This window comes from Neophocaena asiaeorientalis, unplaced genomic scaffold (genome assembly GCF_003031525.2).
Source record: "Neophocaena asiaeorientalis asiaeorientalis breed wild unplaced genomic scaffold, Neophocaena_asiaeorientalis_V1.1 scaffold30, whole genome shotgun sequence".
Taxonomy (NCBI): Eukaryota; Metazoa; Chordata; class Mammalia; order Artiodactyla; family Phocoenidae; genus Neophocaena; species Neophocaena asiaeorientalis.
In genome coordinates, this window is record NW_020174923.1 from 14,007,614 (window position 1) to 14,034,652 (window position 27,039).

General features: G+C 42.7%; 2 protein-coding genes across 6 annotated transcripts in view; one reads left to right on the forward strand and one right to left on the reverse strand.

Annotated features, from left to right (window-relative positions):
• Positions 1-10: 10 nt before the first annotated feature.
• Positions 11-25,555, reverse strand: MILR1 (mast cell immunoglobulin like receptor 1). 4 transcript variants are annotated; one of them, XM_024760736.1, is made up of 9 exons: positions 25,274-25,555; positions 19,542-19,802; positions 14,693-14,977; positions 14,485-14,574; positions 12,952-13,065; positions 6,699-6,788; positions 5,917-5,985; positions 5,425-5,505; positions 11-148 (listed from the first exon to the last, which is right to left on the reverse strand). In XM_024760736.1, the coding sequence occupies exons 1-8, from the start codon at positions 25,359-25,361 to the stop codon at positions 5,453-5,455; spliced, it is 1,050 nt and encodes a 349-aa protein (XP_024616504.1). In that variant the 5' UTR covers positions 25,362-25,555; the 3' UTR covers positions 11-148; positions 5,425-5,452. The 4 variants fall into 4 exon arrangements, with proteins under 4 accessions (XP_024616504.1, XP_024616506.1, XP_024616507.1 ...); XM_024760737.1 differs by having other exon boundaries at positions 28-135; XM_024760738.1 differs by lacking the exon at positions 14,485-14,574 and having other exon boundaries at positions 25,274-25,554.
• PECAM1 (platelet and endothelial cell adhesion molecule 1) overlaps positions 14,463-27,039 on the forward strand; it is a 100,122-nt gene continuing 87,545 nt past the window's right edge. Inside the window, exons 1-3 of one of the 2 annotated variants that reach the window (XM_024760728.1) lie at positions 14,463-14,602; positions 21,799-21,882; positions 25,310-25,395. Coding sequence is in view for 1 of the 2 variants with exons in the window: in XM_024760726.1 (XP_024616494.1) it covers positions 25,360-25,395 (36 nt within the window). In the remaining variant the exon portion in view is untranslated. Of the gene's footprint in view, positions 14,603-21,798; positions 21,883-25,309; positions 25,396-27,039 lie in introns of those variants that run through there. The other variant, XM_024760726.1, reaches the window with a different exon arrangement.

Here is a 27,039-nt window from a genome sequence, read left to right on the forward strand (position 1 = left end):
AGGTGATGGTTTCCACTGAAAAGCAACTGTCTCCAGTGGCATAACTCCACACTCCATTGGGCTCCAGTTTCTGGGTGAGGCAGTTGTGGCAGAGGCAACAGCAGTAACAGCAGCAGTAGTTTTCTGGTCTCCAGACTGTAAGAAAAACCTACAGATAAATTGTTAAAATCAAAAAGAGAATTTAGCAAGGTTGCTGGATAGAAAGTCAACCAAAAAAAGTGATTGTGTTTCTATATATCCACAACATGAAATAAAAATACAATTTACCGGCCTTTCTCACCTTCTGAGATGGCCCACACTGTCTGGAGTGTGTCTCCCAAGGCCACTCTTGCCTTCTGAGATGGCCCACACTCTGTCTGTGGAGTGTGTTTCTCTATAAATAAGTCTACTTTTTACCTATCACTTTGTCTCTCACTAAATTCTTTCTGTGATGAGACATCAAGAACCTGAGCTTCATTAAGTCCTGAAACCAGGTGCTGACCCTTTATTCCCAACTTATAGCTAGACCAACTCCTGCTCATGGTCAGCACCACTGGGATGTCTTCTGTGCCATTTCTTTGCGAGAACTTTCTGGGCACTAACACCTGGTTGAGAGAATACCTTGGAGTGGATAGCATCTAAAATCATACAGAAACCCCCACCAGGTGGGAGAAGTTAACTCTATGCTGCCCACAAGCACGTAGACCCCAGACTGGTTTGAACCAGAAGGCTGATGATGCTAACTCCCACTTACCTCCCCACCAACCAATCAGAAGCATGTCCACCACCTGATCATGCCCTCCTCTTTGAACCATTACTGTAAAACTCCTCACTTCCCCCTCCAGATTGGGACACACAGGTTTGAGGGCATGAACCTGCTGTGGCCCCCTTTGCCTGGCAAAGCAATAAAGCTATTCTTTTCTACTTCACCCAAAAAAACAAAAACAAACAACAACAACAAAAACCAATTTACCATAGCATCAGAATATCAAGTACTTAGGACTAAATCTAACAAAAGATGTGCAAGCTGTTTATGCAGAAAATGATAAAATGCTATTGAGAGAATTGAAGAAGACATAAACAAATGGTGAGATATTTGTAGTTTGGAAAACTCAATACTGTAAAAATGTTAATTCTCCCCAAATTGATCTACAAATTCAATGCAATATCAATCAATCCCTATTATGTTCATTTTTTCTTTAAGAAAATAATAAGCTGAGTCTAAAATTTATACAGAACGCAAAAGGTCAAGAATAGCTAAGACATTCTTAAAAAGAACAAGGTGGGAAAATTGTTCTTGCAGTTATCAAGATGCATTTGAAAGCTGAGTATGACATTGACATGGAGAGATAAGCAGAGCAATGAAACAGAATCTAGAGTGCAGAAAGAAACCCACATGTATATGGGCATTTGATTTGTGACAAAGGTGACAGTGCAGTTTAGTGGGGAAAGGACAGTCTTTTCAGTAGACAGTGCTGGAACAACGGGGTATGTCCATGCGGGGGAGTGGAAACAAGTATGATGGCAATTCCACATCACAGAAACAATTCCAGGCGGATATAAACTGAAATATGAAAGTAAACTAAAAGAGCCTTTAGTAGATAGTAGTATATGGTAATGCTTGTATGACCTCAAGTTGAAAAAATTTTCATCTGGGCACACATCCACAAAAAAACACTAACCGTAAAGGACATGGCAGGACTTCCCTGGTGGCGCAGTGGTTACGAATCCACCTGCCAATGCAGGGGACACGGGTTCGAGCCCTGGTCTGGGAAGATCCCACATGCTGCGGAGCAACTAAGGCCACGCCCCACAACTACTGAGCCTGCTTTCTAGATCCTGCAAGCCACAACTACTGAAGCCCAGGGGCCTAGAGCCCGTGCTCTGCAACAAGAGAAGCCACTGCAATGAGAAGCCCACACACCGCAACGAAGAGTAGCCCCCGCTCACCACAACTAGAGAAAGCCCACGCCCAGCAACAAAGACCCAACGCAGCCAAAAATAAATAAATAAATTTTAAAAAAGAACCAAAGGGAAACTTCTAGACATGAAAAAAGTGTAACTATTGAAATGAAAACTCAATAGATCCTCTTCCTCTTCCTTTTCTTCTTCCCCTCCTAAACAATTCATGCAAAAGCCATGGGGGTGGGGCTCAACATCTGCTCAGTGGGTAGGTACAGGCGAAGCCACAGAAATTCAGAGTTGGGTGAGGAGGGAGTTGTGAGGATAAGTACGCTTGACACGTAACTGCCCATGGCAGTTATTATTATTGTCGTTATTATAGTTGTTACAAAGGAAATGTTGAGAGATGGCAGAGCAACCACCAGTCACATCCTCTGGGCCCCACCTCTGATTCCAGCTGCATCTGAGGCCTCACCCACTTTGTGCTGACAGCTTTCTTGCTTTAACTATACAATACATATCACTCCTTTTCTGCCCTGGGGCTTTCCAGTGCCCTGGGTGAGACGCCAATGGAAGTGCACTTGGAATGCCCACATGCACAGCCTAGAAGTGGGAGATGCATCACCTCCTGGGGCAGCCCTTAGTGGGGGATGGAAGCTGATGGGTAAATGCTTCTCACTATCAGTCCTCAAGTGGACAATTCTGAGAGACATTTTTTCACTCCGCAGATGGTTCCAGTGGGGTCAAGCGCCAGTTGCCCACAGCAATGCCCAGCTCAACCTTATACCTTGTTCTGGCTTTTCCTCCAGTCCCTCACGCCTGTTCCCTAGTGTCCCTTCTGTTCCACACAAGGCCTTTTCTCAGGCTCTGCTTTCCAGGCTAGCTCAGGATAAGACTATCAGAAGGCCCTAGAAAGCAGCCCTGGGAAACGGAATTCCTCCCAGGATGAATGGCAATAAGGACTCTGTTGCCGGTGGTAAGGGGAGTGGAGATAATCCTTACATGCCATAGCTTCACAATTTCTAAGACTTTCCCCTGCAGTGGGGAAGGGAGCAGAGGTAGATAATGAAGCACTAGGTTATGCAATAGTTCTAGCACTTGAAAGGCATGAGGCAATAGTAATTATATGGATTGTGGAGTTGGTTGGCTTCTACTAACTGCTTTAGAAGCTTTGCAAGAGAAAATGAGAGGCTGTCAATTCAGGGCATGCTGTGAAACCCAGGGGCATTCTGGACTTCAAGACCTCAAAAGGTCTTCATAGGGGACTTCCCTGGTGGTCCAGTGGGTAAGACTCCACACTCCCAATGCAGGGGGCCTGGGTTCGATCCCTGGTTGGGGAACTAGATCCTGCATGCATGCCACAATGAAGAAGCAACTAAGACCCAGTGCAGCCTGCATACATACATACATAAAAAAATAAGGTCTTAATAGGATCAAATCCAGTTACTGGTATGCTCATTAATTTGCTAGCCCCTCCCCACCCCTTTCCTTCTCTATTTCACTCTCCCTGGGCCCTCATATAAACAACCTGCACCAAGTCCTTGCCTCAGCCTCTGCTTCATGATTGAGACATGAAGAAGCAACGGTGGCCAAGTCACTAAGTTTATAACCTCAAAGACAATGATTTCTAAGGGGAGCAGCCGATTAGTATGACTCAAGCTAAGCATGATCAATCATACTATGAATAGCTAGTCATTTTTTTAGTTCTTCCTTTGTGCCAAGCCCTGTTCCAAACCTTTTACATCCCATTACCTGAGTTAATTCTCACAGCAGCTCCATGATGTAGGTATTATTTCTCTCTCTCCCCTTCCTCTCCCCCACCCTCTCAAATGAGGAAACTGAAGCCCAGGGAGTTTATGTAACTTACCCAGAGTCACACAGTTAGCACAGGACTGAACCTGGATTCAGCTCAGTCTGGCTCCACAGCCCCCACACTCTTAGCCTCTGTGATATACCGATTCCTTCCAAATAACAATATCAACAGAGAAAGGGGGGAAATTCTGTTCATGAATGCTGCTTTAGGCAACAAAATCCTCAAATTCATCTGGGCCTGTGTGCACAATACCCTTTCCCACCCTGAAGGTGCATTCCCACAGCCAGTGCTGCTGCTGTTCTTTGCTGGGATTTAAGTCCCAGTTCAACCACGCACCAAGCTAGGGATGACCCTGAGGAAGTATCCCATTTAAGCCTAAATTTCCTTACCTGGAAAAGCAAGTTAATAATACTGGCCTTGTAGGTGTTCCACAGATTTAGTGTCTAATAGCTATGATTTTGCTAGTCAAAGGTCCATTGTTGGGAACAGAGAAAAAAGAACAGAGCAGAACAATTTTGGTCAAGTTATTTTGTCTGTCTGGAACCCAAGAAATGCCTCTTGGCTTTACGGGACTTAACTTATAACTCCTAGGATAAGAGATTCAAACCAGAAATAATTTTGTCCCCTGAAGTGGGCTGAATGGTGGCTCCCCAAAAAGACAAGTCCTAATTCCTGGAACCTGTGAATATCACCTTATTTGGAAAAAGTGTCTTTGCAGATGTAATTAATAAGTTAAGGATCTCAAGATGAGGTCAACTTGGATTGACCTAAATCTGCTGACCAGTGTCTTTATAAGAGAAAGGCAGAGGGAGAGAAGGCCACGTGAAGATGAGGCAGAGATTGGAGAGGTGCTGCCACAAGCCAGGAAACACCAGGAGCCACCAGAAACTGGAAGCGGCAAGTGAGACTTCTGCCCCAGAGCCTTTGGAGGGAGCGCAGCCCTGCTGGCACCTTGACTTTGGATTTCTGACCTCTGGAACCGTAAGAAAATACATTTCTGTTGTTTTAAGCCACCAGTTTGTGGTAATTTGTTACAGCAGTCCTGGGAAACTAATCTACTTCTCTCTTCTCCCCCAAGTCAACTCTGCGCTGTTCTCTTGACAGAGAGCTGATGGGAAATGCAGCATATAAAGGCATGCCTTTGACATGACCTAAATCTTGATGACTGAGAAAGTCCATGGAAATCAATATAAATAATTTTGCAGGCTTCTAGAAGCTGAGAGCAAATTTTAATGGCAATGGATAACAAATGTGTACTTGTTGAGTAATCTTGCCTTCCTCCAATGGTGACTGCAGGTGCCATTTTCTTCAGACACCTTTTCAAGGTCACCAGTTTTTGTTTTAGAATTTAGACATGGCTTTTGCTCTGTGTGTCTGCTTCTGAACCTTTAATGGGCATGGGGATGGGTAGATGATCATTGTAGCGCTTCCAGGATGCACTTATGAAGAGCATAGTGGTTGAACAATTATTCTTTATTAAATGGTGTGGTCATGGGGGAAATGGTCCATGCCTAAAAATAGCAAAAGCATTTAAAAACTGTCACTAGTCAGGATCCTATCTGACAAATCTGTTGTCTGATGACAGGATTGGATGTACCTGAAAGGGCCAAAGGATAGTGTTTAAACATGAAAAACAGTGATTCACTTTAGGTAACCAGGTGAAACCTTTTTAAGTGTCAATCAGGTTTGCTTTTTCGTTATGGAAATCAGCTTTATAAAAAGCATCTTACCCTGAGATGTAGTTTCTATCTTTAAATCTCAGAAGATGAGTTCAGAATAGACATATCCAGTTTTACAATCATTACAAGTTTCTATAATATAAAAGAGAAAATAATTCAGTAAACTTAGGATATATATCCATAGAAGCTCTTAAAAAATTCTATTTTAATAGCTGGGTGGCCTGACAGAACCAAGTATTAACTGTTTTTTTTTTCCTGGACTAAATGATTTATTCTTGAAAAGTTTTTAGAAGTGCACCTGCATCCTTCTCTCTGGAATTTTTATATGATATTCTCCCCTCCACATCCTCCTCTCCTCCCCATCTACCCATCTCCTGATGAAACTTGTTAGGAGCCATGGTACTGATTGCTATTGGTTTCCTAGGGTATGCATGTTGCCCCCATTCATCCCATCCTTGGGTTCCTAAAGCCTAGGAGTGTGGTGACCTCACAGAGACTACTCTCCCATTTCGATAGCATCCCTTATCCCAAACTGTGGCTCACCCTGATCTCTCGGTGCCACCTCCTGGAACATGGGGGTGGCATAATGTATCTCCTGAGAGTATTCAGTCCCTGGGTAAAAGACAAGAAACAGAGTTATTGGGCCTATAATCCAAATCTCTGATCACTTGAGGGCAGTGGCTTGCCAGCTACCCTCACAATGTCATGTCACCTCTGGACTTTGCAGAGAGTACTTACCATCTCAGGCTTTGGAAACACATTGCCTTGGTTCTAAGCCTGGCACAGATTTCTCATCTGTACAGTGGGAATGATATAAATTGGGAGTTAGTGGCGTTTGTACCAGACAGGGCAGGTAAATTGCTTAGCACTGTGCCTGGCACATGGCTGGCCCTCAGTCAGCGTTGGCTGGGATTGTTCTCATTGTTGACCAAGGTCCTGGGTCTGTTTACTATAAAGCAACAAATGATGCCAGCCTTAAGAGGTGATCATCAAAGAGATTGGAACACAGTGTGGATCATTCTGAACTGATAGAAAAAAATCTCCAAGATACGTTGTTAAGTGAAAAAATCAAGGTGTAGAATGACATATCTATGACATGCTACCATTGCTACCATTTATTTAGATGCTAACATACACATAAAATATCTGTGGAAGGATTTTAAAATTGGTTAATGCCCCTGGCAAGTGAGATAGGGTGTCAGGATGGGAGGGAGACACTATACTCTGCTTCTGCAATTTTTTACACATGTGTCTGTACGACCCTAAAAAATTTTTTAAAGACAAAAACCCCAAACCAACCAAAATCACCAACAAAGTTCTCTTACCTGCTTGATTTTTACAGATATTTGTATATATTCCATCTTCCATGGGTGTATTTCCATAGACTCTGGGTGCATTATCTTTCATAGCTTTTCCTATATAAATTGGTACAGAATCATTAAATTAAACTACTTTGGCCACAGGAGGGGAATTCCCCAGAGTTCTGAAAGAATGACCTGCTCCAATGGCCTAAACTGTTGTCTATTAAAGGAAAACCATAGACTCAGCAAGGAGTCCATAGCATCTGCTTCTCTAAGGCAGGAACCCTTCTGATTTATTTTCTTGGGTCTGCAAATAACATCCTTTGCCTATCAGATTATGCTTGAGATGGCCAGAGACACCTTTTCTTTCCTTCGCTGAAAAGAATAGGCTGTAAAAAGCTTTGTAATATCTGTGATAGTAAATTACCCAGCTGACTTCCATTTAGTCCTGGCCAGTACTCAAGAATATTAATTCCACTTTTGTAAGACCCTGCGCTTTTTGTAGGAAGAGGAGACATGTTTTTTAAAAGTATGAGATGCAATAAATTTAAGAGGATTGAAATCATATCAAGCATCCTTTCTGATCACAACAGTATGAGACTAGAAATCACCTACAATAAAAACACTGCAAAAAACACAAACACCTGGAGGATAAACAATATGCTACTAAACAACCAATGAGTCACTGAAGAAATTAAAGAGGAAATTAAAAAAATACCTGGAAACAAATGAAAATGGAAGCACAACCATCCAAAATCTAAGGGACCCAGCAAAAGCCGTTCTAAGAGAGAAGTTTATTGCAGTACAATCCTAGCTCAGGAAACAAGAAAAATCACAAATAAACAACCTAACTTTACACCTGAAGGAAATAGAAAAAGAAGAAAAGTTAGTAGAAGGAAAGAAATAATAAAGATCAGAGTAGGAATAAGTGAAATAGAGACTAAAAGAAAACAATAGAAAAGATTGATGAAACTAAGAACTGGTTCTATGAAAAGCCAAACAAAACTGATACACCTTTAGCTAGGTTCATCAAGAAAATAGCTCAAAATAAATAAAGTCAGAAATGAAAGAAGTTAAAACTGACACCACAGAAATACAAAGGGCTGTGAGAGATTACTACAAACAATTATACACCAATAAAATAGAAAACCTAGAAGAAATGGATAAATTCCTAAAATGTACAATCTCCTAAGACTCAATCAGGAAGAAATAGAAAATATGAAGAGACCAATTACCATTCAATATGAAATTGAATCAGTAATCAAAAAACTCTCAACAAACAGAAGTCCCAGACCAGATGGTTTCACAGGTGAATTCTACAAAATGTTGAAGAGGAAGGAACACTTTCAAACTCATTCTATGAGGCCAGTATCACCCTGATATCAAAACCAGACAAAGACACCAGAGAAAAAGAAAATTACAGGCCAGGGCTTCCCTGGTGGCACAGTGGTTGAGACTGCCTGCCGATGCAGGGGACGCAGGTTTGTGCCCCGGTCTGGGAAGATCCCACATGCCGCGGAGCGGCTAGGCCCGTGAGCCATGGCCGCTGAGCCTGCGCGTCCGGAGGCTGTGCTCCACAACGGGAGAGGCCACAACAGTGAGAGGCCCACGTACCACACACACAAAAAAAATTACAGGCCAATATAACTGATGAACATAGATGCAAAAAGCTTCAAGAAAATATTAGCAAACCAAATTCAACAATATATTGAAAGGATCATACACTATGATCAAGTGAGATTTATCCCAGAGATAGAAGGATGTTTCAATATCCGCAAATCAACGTGATACACCACATTAACAAATTGCTTAACAATTATATGATCATCTCAATAGATGCAGAAAAAGATTTGGACAAAATTCAACATCAATTTACGGTAAAAACTGTCAACGTGGATATAGAGGGAACATACCTCAACATAATAAAGACCATATATAACAAGCCCATGGCTAACATTATACTCAGTAATGAAAAGCTGAAAGCATTTCCTCTAAGATCAGGAACAAGACAAGGATGCTCACTCTTGCCACTTTTATTGAAAATAGTATTGGTAGTCCTAGCCATAGCAATCAGACAAGAAGAAGAAAAAAAGGAATCCAAATTGGAAAGAAAAAAGTAAAACTGTCACTGTTTGCAGATGACATGATACTATATATAGAAAATCCTAAAGATGCCACCAAAGAATTAGAACTATTAGAACAAATAAGTGAATTCAGTAAAGTTGCAGGATACAAAATTAATATACAGAAATCAGTTGCATTTCTATACACCAAAAATGAACTATCTGAAAGAGAAATTAAGAAAACAATCCTATTTGTAATTGCACCAAAAAGAATAAAATACCTAGGAATAAATCTAACCAAGGAGGTAAAAGACCTGTACTTGGAAAACTATAAGACACTGATGAAAGAAATTGAACACAACACAAACAAATGGAAAGATATACCATGCTCACAGATTGGAAGAATTAATATTGTAAATGACTGTACTCCCCAAGGCAATCTACAGGTTCAGTGCAATCCTTGTCAAATTAGCAATGGGATTTTTCACAGAATTAGGACAAATAATTCTAACATTTGCATGGAAACACAAAAGACCTCAAATAACCAAAACAACCCTGAGAAAGAACAAAGCTGGAGGTATCATGCTCTCTAATTTCAAACTGTACTACAGAGGTACAATAATCAAAGCAGTATGGGACTGGCACAGAAAACAGACACATAGATCAGTGAAACAGACTAGAGTGCCCAGAAATGAACCCATGCTTATATGATCAATTAATTTACAACAAAGGAGGTAAGAATATACAATTGGGAACAACAACACAGTAAATGGCATTGGGAAAACTGGACAGCCCCATGCAAAAGAATCAACTGGCCTACTTTCTCACACCATCTACAAAAATAAACTCAAAATGGATTAAAGACCTAAATGTAAGATCCGAAACCATAAAACACCCAGAAGAAAACATAGGTAGTATGCTCTTTGACATTGCTCTTAGCAGTATTTTTTTGGCTCTGTCTCCTCAGGCAAGGGAAGCAAAAGCAAAAATAAACAAATGGGACTACATCAAACTTGCACAGTGAAGGAGATTATCAACAAAACAGAAAAGCAGCCTACTGAATGGGAGAAGATATTTGCAAATGATATGTCTGATAAGGGGTTAATATCCAAAATGTACAAAGAATTCATGCAACTCAACATCAAAAAACCAAACCCAGTTTAAAAACAGGCAGGGAGTTCCCTGGTGGTCCAGTGGGTAAGAATGTGCTCCCAATGCAGGGGGCCTGGGTTCAATCCCTGACGGGGAACTAGATCCTGCATGCATGGCGCAACTAAGAGTTCGGATGCCACAACTAAGAGCCCGCATGCTGCAACTAAAAGATCCCACATGCCGCAACTAAGACCTGGTGTGGCCAAAAACAAACAAGTAAATAAATATTTTTTTTAATTACCCCATTAAAAAAAATAAAAAGTAAAAACAGGCAGAGGAACTGTATAGACATTTTCCAAAGAGGACATACAGATGGCCAACAGGCACATGAAAAGATGCTCAACATCACTAAATCATCAGGGAAATGCAAATGAAAACCTCAATGAGATATCACCTCACGCCGGTCAGAACGGCTACCATCAAAAAGATAACTAACAAGTGTTGGCAAGGATGTGGAGTAAAGGAAACCCTCATGCACTGTTGGTGGGAATGTAAATTGCTGCAGCCAATATGGAAAACAATATGGAGGTTTCTCAAAAAATTAAAAATATGATCCAGCAATTCCACTTCTGGATATTTTTCTGAAGAAAACAAAACACTAATTTTAAAAGATACATGCACCCCTGTGTTCATTACAGCATTATTTACAACAAACAGCCAAGCTATGGAAGCAATCTAAGTGTCTGTTGATAGATGAATGGATAAAGAATATGTGGTATGTGGTACACACACAATGGAATATTACTCAGCCAAAATGAAGAATGAAATCTTGCCACTTGTGACAACATAGATGCACCTAGAGGGTATTATGCTAAGTGAAGTGAGTCAGACAGAGAAAGACAAATACTGTATGATTTCACTTATATGTGGAATCTGGAAAACAAATGAACAAACAACAAAAAACAGACACATAGATACAGAGAACAAACAGGTGGTTGCCACAGAGGTGGGGGGTGAATGAAATAAGTGAGAGAGATTAAGAAGTATAAACTTCAAGTTACAAAATAAATGTCAGGGACTTCCCTGGTGGTGCAGTGGTTAAGACTCTGTGCTCCCAATTCAGGGGGCCCGGGTTTGATCCCTGGTCAGGGAACTAGATCCCACATGCATGCCACAACTACAAGTTTGCATGCCACAACTAATGAGCCCACGTGCCACAACTAAGGAGCCCAGGTACCAGAACTAAGGAGTCCGCCTGCTGCAACTAAGACCCAGTGCAACCAAAATAAATAACTAAATAAATATATACAAAATAAGTGAGTCACAGGGATGAAATGTACAGCATGGGAAATATAGTCAATAATATTGTAATAGCTTTGTAACAAGACTTATCATGGTGGTCATTTTGTAATGTATAGAAATTCGAAGCACTCTGTTGTGCACCTGAAACTAACATAGTGTTGTAGGTTAATTATACTTCAATTTTAAAATGCTTTACATTACAAAAAAAAATTTTTTTAAATGTATGAGATGTATACATTTTGACATCTGTTTTCAAGTTTCCTGTCAACTGGGTCCTGGATTTCTGTGAATTAGGACTTTAGAGATGGAAGAAGGCCAAGAGCCTAACATGTATCACTTAGTTCTCTCCCCAGGTCTGACAGTATCTCCCATGGCCCCATTTTACAGGTCAGAACGCTGAGGCTGAGGCAGGTGAAGGAGCCCACTCAATGCCCCGAAGCTCACTGGCAGGTGTCGGTCCTGAGACACAAACTGTCTTTTGTGTAAATCTCAATATTCCTCCGTAGTAGTGTGCCAAATGAAAAGGCCACTTTGAAATCTTAACTAGAGGTCATAAGGCGTGAATTATGAAACGTAGTAAATGAGGTTTAATGCAGCACTTAAGGTGGAGCAGAGAGAATGAGGCTCTTTTTGTCTTCATGTACTGAGCTTCCTCCGAGTGGCAGACCCAGTGAGGACACTGAAAACTACAAAGCAAAGCTCTGGCAGTCTGAACCCACTACGTCATTTGCAGGCTTTGTGCAAAATGAAAATGCAGGGCCTCTTGTTTAAAAATTATTGAGATTTGTACACCCACGTTCAAAGCAGCACTACTCACAATAGCCAAAATGTGGAAGAAATCCAAGAGTTCATTGATGGGTGAACGGGTAAACAAAGTGTTTGTGTGTGTGTGTGTGTGTGTGTGTGTGTATGTACACGTATGTGCGTGTGTATATATGTGTGTGTGTATATATATATATATATATAAAATGGAATATTATTCAGCTTTTAAAATGAAGGAAAAAAATTTTTTGGGCCCCACCGCATGGCTTGTGGGATCTTAGTTCCCTAACCACAGATCAAACCCGTGCTCCCTGAAGTGGAAGCGTGGAGTTTTAACCCCTGAACCTCCAGGGAAGTCCTGAAATGAAGGAAATTCTGACATATATACAACAGCGATGAACTTTGAGGACATTGTGTTAAATGAAATAAGCCAGTTGCAAAAGGACAAATACTGTATGATTCCACCTATATGAGGTTTCTAAAGTAGTCAAATTCATAGACAGAAAGTAGAATGGTGTTTGCCAGGGGCTGGGAGGAGAGAGAAATAAATGGGGAGTTACTGTTTAATGGGTACAGAGCTTCAGTTTTTGCAAGATGAAAAAGTGGATGGCTGGTGTTGGTTGCACAGGAATGTGAATGTACTTAATGCCACTGAATATATACTTAACAATGGCCAACAGGGTAAATTTTATTGTTATGCATATTTTACCACAATTAAAAAATAATATGAAAAAAATTTTTTTATTGTATTACGAATTTCAAGACAGTGACAGCAGAGCATTAAACTGTCTCCTTAGCACGGGGCCCTGTGTGACTGCACAGGTCACACACCCACAAGCAGTCTAAATAGGGGAGTCTTTACCAGAGAAAAGAGAACTGTGCTATGTGTGAACCGTTCAGGAAGTCGTTCATTACCTTCTCCTTTTGCATCTTTTCCTTCTCTTCTCATTTTCTTCACATCCCATTTCTGATTCCCCTTTCCCTTCCTCCTTGCCCTCACCCTGCTGTCTGTATCCAAAACCCAGGGAAAACAATGGCAAAGCTCCTAAGGAACTTACGTGCTTTGTACTTTGGTAGCATCCAAAATGCCAGAATTAGGATTATTACTATTAGTACCAGAAGCAGAAACCCCAGAAGCAGTAGCTGCAGGCAGAAAGGACAGCTCTCTCCTCCTGGAAGAAGACAGCATTCACTGGTCACTGCACAGCCTTCTTTTCCAATGATATTGAATTGTGAAATGTTCTGGAAAGGGTGATCACGACTGTCTCCCAGGTTAACCAATGTACCCTGAACCCTGAATCCCTGCCCTGCAACTTGAGAGGTAACTTGTTAGTGAGGTTCTTAAGGTTCATACCAAGTCCATCTTCCACAAGGGGTCATACACAAGGAAGAAAAAGCAGCACAGCATTTAACAGACAGATGTTGGCTACGTTGTTAGGGTTATAAGCCTGAGAACAGCCTGGCCATTTATTGGGCAAAGGTTTTAGTCATGTCGGCATGATTTATGTCACCCAAATACCTGCCACTTATTGAGTGTTAATTATATGCAGTCATTGTGTTAAGCATTTTACATGCATTACCTTACTTTTCTCATTGGTATTACTCCCATTTTACAATTAAGTAGAGTAAGACTCAGAGAGGTTAAGTGACTTTCCTAAAGTCACACAGCTAGTGAATTGAAGGCTGTGATTTGTAGGCAAAAGCCTGACTCTGGAGCCTGACTCCAACAGGTTGCCTCACTTGTTAGAACTTACTGAACACCCAGGTGTGGGCTCTGATCTTCTGAGGATGAGGCCACATGAGGTGTTCAATGCCCAATTGTGCCTGCTACCTTTGCTAACCTAATTTTTGTTCTATCCTCCTACCTCGACCAATGTCCCTTCATAAGGCCAGATTTAAATCTAAAATTCTCAGACTCCTCAGAGTTCTGCACTGGAACATGACAGTATGGGGAGAGCCAGCCCCAGCCCTAGCCTGGCCCCCTTTCCACCCAGGCTCTGACATGCACCCTAAGGAGCCTGACATGCTTGTGGACACCCCCAGCCTGCATGGCCAAATGCCATCCCCCCACTCCCCACAAACAACTCCCTTGGTGTGGGCCCTGGAATGTTCACATCCTTACCATGGTCCACCCTTGGGAGGATGAGCTGGGAAGGAGACTTGTGCAGGCCCTGGAAGGTGGGTTCTGATCTGATTGGGTAGGGAATTCAGGTCTAGGAACCTAGAGTAAGGTATAGAAATGTGGGGGTATAGGGTCCAGGCAGACAAATCCCCATGGCTTATAGGAAGCTTATGGGAAGACACATGGCTAAGAAGCACCAGAGCAGTGCCTTCCAAAACACAAGGTTGGGACAGGAGCCATTCTTGCCTCAAGGAAAGCGTGGCACTGGAAGTCTAGACTCACCAAGCATTAAACAGCCAAGCAGGTAAGTACACGTGTTGGAAGTGAATTTAAAAAATGATTTTAAAAAAGCAAAAGAAAATCAAGAGACCCAGCAGCTTCAAGAAAGATGCAAATTCTAATGTGACTGCTTAGAACCTGAGCAGTGAAAAGTCAAAACAGGAAGCAGGGTCAAGTCAGGAAGTCTTACTATTGATACAAGGTCCCTTCCTGCACCACTTTCCAGGCTTTTCTTTGGTTCCTTTATGGCAGAAAGCAACCCCATCAGAACGTGTGGACCCTACAGAAGGAAAAGCATTTGGAAGCAGGTGGGCAAAGTGGGAAATGGGAGGGCAGAGGAGTAGCTGGTTTCTGGAAGTAAATCCAGATCCTGTTGAAAGAGTTCAGGTCGCCTTTACCTGTTGAGGGTATGGTGATGAGTTGACTGTATTTTGCATGGTCAGGCAATCTGTTTTTAGCTTCACACCTATACTCTTTCCCTTCTCCAGTGTTATTCTTGGTTAAGTTAAATTCAGCAGGCTCCCTTACATTCTTGGAGATAACTGGTGATATGGCCATGTTTTTTTCAAAGAAAGTATAATTGATGGGCAGAGAGCCGTTGAATGAGATGCAGCGTAGCATTATGTGTCTGTCTGTTTTTGTTTGAACAACACTGATGTTCAGCACTGGTGCAGTCACTGGATCTAGAAAAATAAAGTGCATGTTAAACAGATAAGCAGATTGGGTTCACTCACTCAGTCCACAAACATGGATGGGAGCCCTACTCTATTCCCAGCTGTTAACCCAAAGATGGATGACACCCCTCTTGAGAAGTCAAGCTGCTCACAAGAAGCTCCATCAGGAAGGATCAGTGGGTATGTGGTTAACCCCATGCCTCGTGGCATGAACCAGGTTCCGAGAAAGCCAGAGGGTGGAGGACGTCTCTGCTTTGAGGAATCAGAGCGCAAACTTGCCTTTCATCAGAATTCACAATTTGTTTGTGGCTGATAGTATAATTTTGTCAAAGATCCAGCTCCAAGTATGTAGTTGAGAGGTGCTTTTATTCCCAATCATTGTAAGATTGCAGTGGGTTTTTTTTAAATCAAAGAAATCTAAAAATAGCATCTTTTCTAACTGTATTGTCATTTATAGAATTCGGCTGTACAATTGTCTTTCACTTCCTCCCGAAAGAAGGAAGTAATCCGATAAATAGAGTCAAGGGAAATTCTTGACCAGAAATGAGTGGGTCTGGTAAGCTCTGTAAGATCATACCCTATATAATAAATTATATAGCTGGATAGTGGGAGAATCCAGCTATATAATTTATTATATAATTCATTAATAAAACAGTATTATAGGGAAAGGAAAGATAATTGTTAAGTATCCCTCATGTGTCAGGGTCACTACCCACATTATCTTGTTTCACTTCACAACAGTACTATAAGGTGGACAGCATCATGCCCATTGCACAGTTGAGCCAACTGTGATTCAGAGGCCACAGAGCTAGTAAATGGCAGAGCCAGGGCCAAATCCCAAGCATATGCGTTTGTTTTTAATAACATTGTGCCAATTTAACAATTTGGTGCAGAAACAATGAAATATGTTTCATTGTTTAAGTCAAATCAAAGAAAGTAATTTAAAGTCTTGTTGCTCCATCCCTCCCCTGAGCAGGAATCCCTGTGGCAGTATCCTTGACAGAATGGCACCCAGTGATGGTGGCCTCAAAGAGCAACTTTGTTTGGGAATAGCATAAATAGGATGTTTTTCCTATGGAACTGAAATCTACCTCCTGTAATTTTCAGGAAGGAGGAAATGAAACATTCATGAAGAAGCAGAGAGCATGGATTTCTCTCTGAGATAAGATGATTCAAACTAGAAGTACACTTCCCTGAGAGTTTGTAAAAGGACTGGTAAAGTGTATCACAGCATCACAGTGATCAAGGGAAGGGAGTGGTGACTCTTCAATAAATTAGTTATATTTTTTAAATTAAAGGAGTATTTTAATGGGACTTCCCTGGTGGCGCATTGGTTAAGAATCTGCCTGCCAATGCAGGGGACAAGGGTTCAAGCCCTGGTCCAGGAAGATCGCACATTACGTGGAGCAACTAAGCCCGTGCGCCACAACTACTGAGCCTGCGCTCTAGAGCCCGCAAGCCACAACTACTGAGCTCGCGTGCCACAACTGCTGAAGCCCGCACGCCACAATTACTGAAGCCTGTGCACTCTAGGGCCAGCGTGCTGCAACTACTGAAGCCCACATGCCGAAAGCCCATGCTTTGCAACAAGAGAAGCCACAGCAATGAGAAGCCTGCACGCTGCAGCAAAGACCCAGTGCAGCCGAAAATCAATCAATCAGTCAATCAATCAAGGGGTCCTTTAAGGCTCATTCAGTTGCCACCTTCCCCAGAAAACTTTTCCTTAGTCCTCCAGGCGGAACTTCTCCCTCTTCCTCTGCTTCCTGTAGCACTTGATCCCATCCTCTTAATACTTTTCTACTTCTTATTACATGATCCACTTGGATGTCTCCTGGTCACCTCAAACATAACCTGTTTGAAACTGAACTCTAGTTAATCTGCTAGTTAGTGAGTCAATTGGTAGGTAGATAAACATATGTTAAAATCCTGTTCTTTTTTAAAATGTTTTTATTCATTCAATCATTTATTTTCATTGTGCTAAGAACAGTTAACATGAGATCTACCTTCTTAACAAATGTTTAAGTGCACAGTACAGCACTGTTAACTATAGTCACAGTGTTGTACAGCAGGATCTCTAGAACGTACTCGTCTTGCATAACCAAAACTTTATACCCATTGAACAACAACTTCCATTTTTGCCCATCTCAGTAAACGACACCACTCCTTATCAACTGATCACACTTGACATCTGGAAGTCATTCTTGATTCCTTCCTCACCTTTACTACCTGTGATTCCGAATCTAATCAATCAGCAAGTCCTGTTGTTTCCTTCTCCAAAATATATTTTGAATCCATCCACTTCTCTCCATCTCCATCATTGTTTGTCTCCTGGATGACGGCAGAAGCCTCCCAACCGATCCCCAACCTCTACCCTTGCCCTGCCCCACCCAGGATGAATTAACATTGAAGGTGATAAATTGGGCCTGATAAAGAGGCCTGACTTGGCTCCCCCTCCCTTTCCAGTCTCACCTGGGGTCACACTCCCCTCATCAGACCTCCAGCCATACCAGTGTCCTATTAGGTCCTTCCCAACAGCCAAGTTCTTTCCTAAGTTGGAGCCACCAGCACAGGTTATTGTCCCTTGACTAGAGCCTTTTTTCCCTGTCTCTTCACATAGCTAACCCCTTCTCATCCTTCAGGGCTCTTCTTAAATGCCATCCCTGTAGCAAGGCCTTCCCTAACTACCCTATCTAAGGAGGTCACTCCCCGATCCCCAACCTTTCTCCATCACTGTGCCAGTTTCTTTTTCTTTATAACAATCCACACAGTTTGTGATTATGAATTTATTTGGGTACTTGGGTTTTATGCTTCCCCAAATAGACTGTAAGCTCCACCAAGGCAGGAACTAATATATATCCAGGGCTCGGCACATGGGGGATATCATTAAATATTTGATGAGTGAATCAGTGATTCATGAATTTGTGTTCACGGCTCACATCCCTTACTGGGTTGGGGATAAGATCATGTCCTAGGCATCATCGAAACCCTGGCAGCATCCAACACAATTACTTGCATGGGGTCGTCATTCAGTAGGTATTTATTAATCTGACGTAAATGAAGATGATGCAGGTTTTTATAATCTATTTTAAAAGTTCTACAGGATGGTATAATTACTGTAACGCATTGTAAGAAACTTGTGCATTTGCTCTGAAGGCAGGATGTGGGAAGATTGTATACATATCTGTGGGATGGAAGCTCAGGAAATGAAGACTTGGGGCTTTTTAAATCAATTGATTTAAGGCTTCAGCCTTGCACAGGAAGCTAGTGGTACACAGGTCCCCTGATGCCCATTCTGTTGCTCTTTCTGCAAAACCACGCTGCCCAGTCCAGCAGGAATCTGACCACCAGAGAATATTATCAGCCAGGGTACTGCCCTCACATCATCCACTACATCCCAGACCATGTTTGCATGGTCTTCTTCTTTTTACATTTCGTTTACAATTATGGCTTCCATTGAGTTTGTGTTCAAATTTGTCCTAAGATGGTTGGCTCTAATCCAGAGCCCACGGTATCCCTTCAAGTCTTACGCAGAAATTTGCATCTGTCACATGTATCAGGGAAAGTATCCACTGCTATCATTAGATTGTTAAAATGGTTATAACCTAAAAAGCTGAGAACCGTTGATCTAGAGCAGAGGCGTCCAGTGGAACTTTCTGTGGTGATGGAAATGTTCTGTGTCTGTGTTGTCTAATACAGCAGCCACCCCACATCTGTGGCTCTTGAGCACTTGAAATGTGACTAATGAGACTGAGGAAATGAATTTTTTAATTTCAAGTAATTTTAATTAACTTGAATTTAAACAAATAAAACATGTGGCTAGTGGCTACCATACTGGAGAGCACAGACCCAGAGAATCACTCAAAGATTCAATCAGTAAGTCAGGGCTTCTCTGTTTGGAAGACTCCAGGTACATATATTACCTGGAAACACTCTCTCCTTCTCCCAGGAGTCCACTATCAAGGTCACCTTCATGGATGAGGCCATTAATGCTAGGTTGTGAAAGGCTTGGGGTGGGAAGATGGGAGTTCTCTGGTGGCCTAGTGGTTAGGATCCTGGGCTTTCACTGCCGTGGCCCAGGTTCAGTCCCTGGTCGGGGAACTGAGATCCTGCAGTATATCCTGCATGTCGTGGCCAAAAGAATGTGGTTGGGCAGGAAGAGTGCAGGCTGATGGCCATTGCAAAGGGAAGAAGGTGGAAAAAGCCTGGGACTCTGGAGACCCTTGCCACAGGGTCCAACGTTGATTCTAAGACTTCTTATTTGAATCTTAAGAGAAAAAGTCTTTTTTTACCTACACAATGAGAATCCTAGAGTAAAGCATCTAGAAAAGATCTCAACAACTTTTCAAATTGTTGATGTAAGACTTTTTGCCTTGGGCCATCAGCATGTTATTACCTGAAACAGCCAGAAGTATTTGGAGAGAAAGTGAAATGGAATTATTAAGAAAAAAGATCTCAGTGACATACTTGCCAGGCTCTTGAGGGAGTGTTAACAAGCAGAACAGAGAGCCCATCCTAGAACAGGAAAGAATCCCTCCAAATCACAGGGCCGCCGAGTAACAAGCACTCTACTTACCGACAAATGTGAAGTTGAACTCACGACTGTATTTTGAACAGTTAGAAACTTGGGCTTTGCATTTGTAGGGGCCCAAGTCACGGGCTTCTGAGATTGTTAGGTTAAAAGTCATGGGTCCATTCTGGATGCTCAGGCATTTCTCACCCCGAAACAAAAAATAGGTGATCCGCAGTGATTTGTTCTGGTTGAAACAAGATAGAGATACATTCTGACCCCTCATGACTGCATCTGTTTGTGAGTTCAAATTTGGAGAAGGGAATTCTGGAAAGCAAAATAACACAAGAGAAAGTCCTTGTTACCATCCATCAATAATAACTCAGTGGTTGTCTACCCACATTTCGTGGGTCAAGGTGGTGGAGACCCTCTGTGTCTGGTGAACTTCCCAAAGGTAGGGGACATTTCTTCCCTGCACAGCCAGGCTGGACAGTGTGTGAGGAAACCTCAGTGCCTACAGAGGCCTCTCCCAGTGAGAGACGGGTAGCCTTACCAAGCTGTTTTGTGCTGGTTAGGAACTGACTGGTCACCAGTACCAGACAAAGCCACTCTGTGACCATATTAGAGCAAGACAAAGACAAGATGACTCCATAATCATGTCTGAACACAGATGAAGACACGAACATGGTCCAAAACACAAAAATGGCCAAGTATCCCTCTAAACAATATGATTGACTGCTGCTTCTTGATCAGTCAGAGCTTTTGCCTTGCACTGCTCTTCTTCTCTTTTAGATGAGAATTATTAGCCATATCATTATTTCCACTTCCTAAAAGAATCCAATTCAGAGTAAAGCCTGCTGCCTTGAATCTTCCTCCAAGTTACCTAACGCAAATCTTACTGTAAGATGCCCTCTTGCTTACTCCATGGTATGCATTTTCTCTTAAAACTCAACTTGGTTCCACTACACATGTGTCCCTGGTGATCTTTGGCTGGAGGACGTTAATAGTTTGTACCTCTAAAAGATAAGGACTCTGGTAAAAATAACAATACCATTATCACACCTAAAAATTAACAATATTTTAAAAATATCATCAGATATCTAGTGTTCTAATTCCCCCAATTGTCTGATTTTTCTTTTAGAATCCATAATCGTCTATTGTAGTTAGTTGCTATGTTTCTTATGACTTTTTTCATCTGTAGACCTTTCTGTCTCTTTTCTTTCCCCCTGCACTTTGTTTTTGTTTTTTTTTAAATAAATTTATTTATTTTATTTTTGGCTGCATTGGGTCTTTGTTGCTGCGTGCGGGCTTTCTCTAGTTGCCGCGAGCAGGGCTACTCTTCGTTGTGGTACACGGGCTTCTCATTGTGGTGGCTTCTCGTTGTGGAGCATGGGCTCTCGGCGCACGGGCTTTAGTAGTTGTGCGTGGGCTCAGTAGTGGCTTGTGGGCTCTAGAGCACAGGCTCAGTAGTTGTGGTGCACGGGCCTAGCTGCTCTGTGGCATGTGGGATCTTCCCGGACCAGGGCTCGAACCCGTGTCCCCTGCATTGGCAGGCAGATTCTTAACCACTGCACCACCAGGGATGCCCTTTATTTGTTGAAGATAGCAAGTTGTTTGCTCTGAAGTGTTTTCCATGGTCTGGATTTCATTAATTACATTCCATGCTGTCCTTTCCATATTCTTCTGTCTCCTGTCAGAGGCTTGATGAAATTCAGATTAGCTTTTATTTAGCAAGAATGCAGCATAGGGGGTAGGGTGTACTTCTATTAGGAGACACAGAATGTCTGGCTGTCTCTCTTTTTGTTTGTTAGCAGACTTTGATGATAATTACCCAGAAAGCATTATTTCGTTAGAGGTTGCAAAATGGTGATATACCAATTCTATTTTTCCTTCTTCATTTGTCATCCGTAATTATCTGAAGAGAAATACCCTTGTCAACTCTTTGGTTACACTGAGGTACAGGTTGCATAGAAAAGGGAGGATAGGGGACCCTGGTGGTCCAGTGGTTAAGACTCTGTGCTTCCAATGCAGGGGGTGCGGTTCGTTCCCTGGTCAGGGAACTAAGATACCACATCCCGCGGCCAAAAAGAAGAAAAAAGAAAAGGGAGGATAAATACTTGGTTCTCTTCTGTTACTGACCAATTTTGAAAATAATGAGTTGGTTTCCTAGCATCTTGTAACAATGAGATATTTCCCTTTATTGTTATTATTTTTTGTTTAAGAATCATTATGAACTCATAGATTTAAATGTATTCGATGTGTCTCAACCCACAGCCCATTACGATTATTTTATTCTTATTGTCTCTTTTTTTTTTGGCTATAGGGAGCATCTGCAAACTGCCTTCTGCCTTCACAGCTGTGAACTGCTCCATGCCTCATTGAACCAATTTCTCAGCCCTGAGAATAGGTCAGTTTTGTTAAGCAGCTGTGTCTCATTTTAGGAGGCGGTGTTGGGGGTGGGGTCCCGCCAAAGTGAGGCCTTTGTAAGGGCAAAGCCATCAGCGTTTAATGGGAGGTACTTCTGTAGAAACAAAGGAAAAGCCAACTGTCCAGCCTGGTCTGAGTCCAGAGGGTGGTCAGCTGGGGGGACTTCCAGGAGGGTGGTCTCCGTGCCTCCCTGTATGGGGGAGGGGCAAGGGCAGGTGGTGGCAGTTCTGCTGCTTTTCCTGGGTCGCAGTTGGAATGTGGCCGTGGCGTTGGGTGAACTCTGAGCAGCCCCCACCCCGGCATTACCGAGGTTGTCCACATGTAATCTGTGTGATTTCTCTGAAGTTTATACTAAGTTGTCAAGCTTCAGCTTGTAGGGAAGTTTTCGTTTTTCGTGATTCCAGGTCAGAAGGGTAGGAGAGAAATTGGAAATGTTAACTGCTGACAACGAGACGTGGCCGTTCGACACCCCACAGGGTGTGCTGTACTTTTACTGAAGCAGAGCTCTCTCCCTACAATCACCCCCATTTTTTTTTTTTTTTTTTCCGTACGTAGGCCTCTCACTGTTGTGGCCTCTCCCGTTGCGGAGCATAGGCTCCAGACTCGCAGGCTCAGCGGCCATGGCTCACGGGCCCAGTCGCTCCGTGGCATGTGGGATCTTCCCGGACCGGGGCACAAACCCGTGTCCCCTGCATTGGCAGGCGGACTCTCAACCACTGCGCCACCAGGGAAGCCCCCCACCCCCATTCTTAATAGAGATAATTGAAGATTAATTAGTTTGCAAAATCAGTCTGGTCTCATTAAACTTGGCCTGATTATTGATATCAGTGCAGCAAGAGTAGATTGAACATGTAGGTCTTTTAAGTCTGCTTTGCTGGAACTTTTATAAGGAATTCCAGATTAGACTTTTAATAGCCTCTTGAGGCTAAGAAGCCAAGTCAGCAACTTGTCACAAGACTGTACCTTCAGTACCCATGAATTTGGGTGAATTCCTCTCTTCTCGATGTCCCCAAGACATCCTGAGACCCCTGGACCTGCTAAGAAGTGACCTTTACTCACTTGTGAGTGAAAAAAAAAGAGGAATATAGGGAAATTTTTTTATATCACCTGCTTGGAAAAAGTCTTCCAAGTAAGACACATGAAATAGCCATAAAGAAAAGACTGAGAAAAAATAACATTCCTAAAACTTTAAACTCCTCTATGGCAAAATTAAGAGGTGTAAAAGGCTAGAAGAAAATACTTAAAACATAAACGAAAGCATAGTATTCTTTTTATATACATAAACCAACAGCAAATTAATAAGAAAAAGATAATCAAATAAATGGGCAAATAATCTGAATATGTAATTCCCAAAAGAAGAAATAGTGCTGGGGCTGAGGGATGGCTTGGGTGGAGGAGGGGTTTAAACCCCTCTAAAATGCCAAAACCTCCCTCCTTCTCTTTGATCTGGACAATTAATACTTTCTCAGCCTTATGTAAGCTCAGCTTCAAGATGAGACCTTGCCTCTCTTTCCAACCAGATAGCCATCCCTAAATGTCCTTTATATGGGTGTACTAGAGCTTTCACAGTCAACAGACATGAAAAAGAAGCTCAACTTTATGAGTGATGAGGCAACCACGAATTAAAACAACATGGAGGGCTTCCCTGGTAGCGCAGTGGTTAAGAATCTGCCTGCCAGTGCAAAGGACACGGGTTCGAGCCCTGGCCCAGGAATATCCCACATGCTGTGGAGCAACTAAGCCCGTGCACCACAACTACTGAGTCTGCGCTCTAGAGCCTGCAAGCCGCAACTACTGAGCCCATGTGCCACAACTACTGAAGCCCACACCCCTAGAGCCCGTGCTCCACAAGAGAAGCCATGACAATGAGAAGCCCACACACCTCAAGGAAGAGTAGCCCCTGCTCACCGCAACTAGAGAAAGCTCGCGCACAGCAACGAAGACCCAACACAGCCAAAAATAAATTAATTAATTCTTAAAAAAACAACATGGAGATATTATTTTGTACTCATCAGAGTGACACATTAAAAAACTGACTGTATCCACTGTTTGAGAGGGTGGGAAACTCACACTTACCCATGTGCGTGGTCAGTGTTGGTGACCATGCACCAGTTCAGCGTGTGGGGAGGGCAACTTAGCAGTATCTGTAACAATTCAAATGGACATGCCCTTGGACCCAGCCATTTCACTTCTAGGATTTTATCCTACATGAACTCTCACACACTCATGTGTCCACAAAGCATGTTGTATACAGTGATGTTTACTGCAGTATTGTTTCTATTACAAAGAAAAAAAATGGAACAACCAGTAAGGGGGTGATGGTTCAATGAATTAGGCCGTGGGACTTCCCTGATGGCACAGTGGCTAAGACTCCGCACTCCCAGTGCAGGGTGTCTGGGTTCGATCCCTGCTCAGGGAACTAGATCACATGCATGCCGCAAGTAACAGTTCGCGTGCCACAACTGAGGAGCCCGCAAGCTGCAACCAAGACCTGGCACAACCTAATTAATTAAATACTTTAAAAGATATTAAAAATTATTTTTAAAAAATGAATTATGGCTGAGTCCTATTATGAATTGCCATGCAGCTGTTGAAAAGAAAGGAACTAAATCTAAATGTTCCTCTTAGAAAGATGTCTGGGATATATTGTTAATTTTAAAAAGGACAGGTCACAGAAGAGTTTGTTTACTATGATATTGAAACAAAAAGGACTGTTAATAGTGATTGCTTCTGGAAGTGGAGAGGGGAGAGGGATTGAGGGGATATAACAGAACTTTCACATTTTATAGTATAGTAACAACAACGACCTGAGCTAGCATTTGTTGATGGTTCCTCATACACTCTGCTCTGTGCTGAGGCACATGGCTTGTCTCAGTTCCCACAACAACCCTCCCAGGGAAGTGCTTTTATTTTCCCCACTTCACAGAGGATAGAAATTAAGCTTTAAGTGGTTTCCTCGTGCGCGCGGGCTGCCAGCTGGATAACGGTAGAACCAGGGTTAGAACCACAACAGCCTAGCTCTATGGTGATAAACTGCCTCCCAGGATATATTTTTAGTGTTGCTTGACTTATTTTACAACAATTATGTGTTGATTTTTGTAATTAAAAAACAACAACAGAGAAAGAAGGAACCATTACATTGTAAAAAAAAAAATCTCAATATTTTGTCTCTGAGTCTCAGGAAAGATTCTCCAACTCCCTTGCTAAAATCACTTCATTTTAAACAGTAGGTCATAGAAACGACTCTCCCTTTGGCTGTTCATCAGAAAGCACCGAAAAACCTGTTCATGAACGCGCATGATTTAAAGCTGACAGTCTCACGGTTTTGGTGAAAACAGCTTTAGTACAAGAGAGAAGTAAATGAAACTTACCATTTGTTTTTCTCATTCTTTCACAATCCAATGCAGCCTTCTGAACTGAAAGAGAGAAAAGGAACATAAGAAAACTCTTTTTCCACATGTTGTTTTGGTTTGGAGATTCAAGCTTCAAAATGGTAAGTGAGCCTTATACTTGACAGCAGGAAAAATGCCCCCAAAGAACAGTCTGTTCAAATGGCCCCCACGTTCTCCTAAATGAAATCGGGGAGGAGGGCAAAGGAGGCTTGGTGGGCTCCGGGTGAGTCACATAGAGAACTTCCTCCTTTTTTTTTTTTTTTTTTTTTTTAACGATCCCGCGTCCCCTGCATCGGCAGGGGGACTCTCAACCACTGCGCCACCAGGGAAGCCCAAGAACTTCCTCCTTTTTGACCAAATTAAAGAAATGGGAGTTGCATGGACAAGGCTGACATAAGATGACTGGTTGATGTGACCCTGTGCTCCTCTGTGAGCTCTTGTAGGCAGAGAGAGATGTGACAGGTTGCCTCTAATTCAGGCTGGCAGGGAAGCTGGACAGTGGGAAAAAGAAAAAGTATTGTCTTTATGCAAACCCACCCAATCGTCTCTTTCTAGATATGGCCTGTGTCCAAAGGAATTTAGTGGAAGTTTGGTTTAGTCTTGGGAAGCAATACTGACTGTGTAGAGAGACACAGGGAAACATGGCAGCAGAAATGCCTGATTGTGTTAAATGCTGGCTTCTAGGCCCCACTCCAGGCTTACTGGGGATGAAACCTGGGACTCTGAATTTTCACAAAGGCCCAAGCGGTCTCAGGGTCTCTAAATCACAACCCTGAAGTAACTAGTGATTCACTTCTCTGCAGTCCAGAATTCTCCTGACTCTGCGAAGTGGATGCAGAAGTGGATGCATGTTTTTGCTGTCGCCAGCCTGAAGTGGGGAGTGGGAAGGGGTGAGGGGTGCCCGAGTAGTGGGAGCTGTGATCAGGCTGGGCCACTTGGGTTACTGGTTCTTTTCTTTTTTTTTAATTATTGTTTTTAAATTTTTTGACCTCTCTGCACGGCTTGTGGGATCTTTGTTCCCCTGACCAGGGATTAAACCCGGCCCTCCACAGTGAAAGTGAGGAGTCCTAACCACTAGACCACCAGGGAATCCCGGGTTACTGATTCTTGTTGCCACTGAGGGTTGGCCCTGTAGGTATGTTGCACTCCTGTGGACAGTTGCCCTCTCTGTGGGGGACACAGAGGTGCAGGTTCTTTCAGATCACCCAACCTCCAGTATTAACTCATTCCTAGTGCTCCTTTCTCGGGCTCCCCAGGTCCATCCGTGGTGGTCAGTCATTCCCAACCTCACACCTGGCCACTACTGGGGGTCTGAGCAGAGCCAGGACCTGCGGCCTTCACCCCCACTTCCTCCCTGTCTGGCTGCCACTGTCTGGAAGCAAATCATCTTATTTAGCCTTCAGTTCATAAAAGGCCTTTATTTCCTTCTGACAGTAAAAGTTACTTCTCAGGCACCCACTCTTCTAACAAAGATGGCACTCAGTGCTTGATGGTGACTTCATACGGTGATATTGGTGGCAATTTCTTTCACTAAAGAACCCCACAAGTTTAATCTCTGGTGGGATGACCCTTAACGCCAGAATTTCTGCTAAAGGGAATCAGAGGTTTCGTTTTTGACATTTCCCAGGAGTATCTCATCCATCCTGGCCTGAGCAGAGGGTGGAGCTGGGTTACCGAGAACTGTCATGCCCAGAAGATGGGGGGTCTTTAGAAAAGCTGACGTGTCTGGGGCATTTCTGTGTGTG

What these genes read in the sequence shown, in the direction of transcription:
- MILR1 (XM_024760736.1), bottom strand. Translation starts at nt 25,361, where the DNA reads ATGTGGAAAAAGAGTTTTCTTATGTTCCTTTTCTCTCTTTCAGTTCAG. An exon ending in CATCACCATACCCTCAACAG is followed by an intron (nt 14,575 to 14,692) that starts GTAAAGGCGACC and finishes TTCCTTCTGTAG; the next exon opens with GGTCCACACGTTCTGATGGG. An exon ending in GGTGGCACCGAGAGATCAGG is followed by an intron (nt 5,506 to 5,916) that starts GTGAGCCACAGT and finishes TTTATATTATAG; the next exon opens with AAACTTGTAATGATTGTAAA.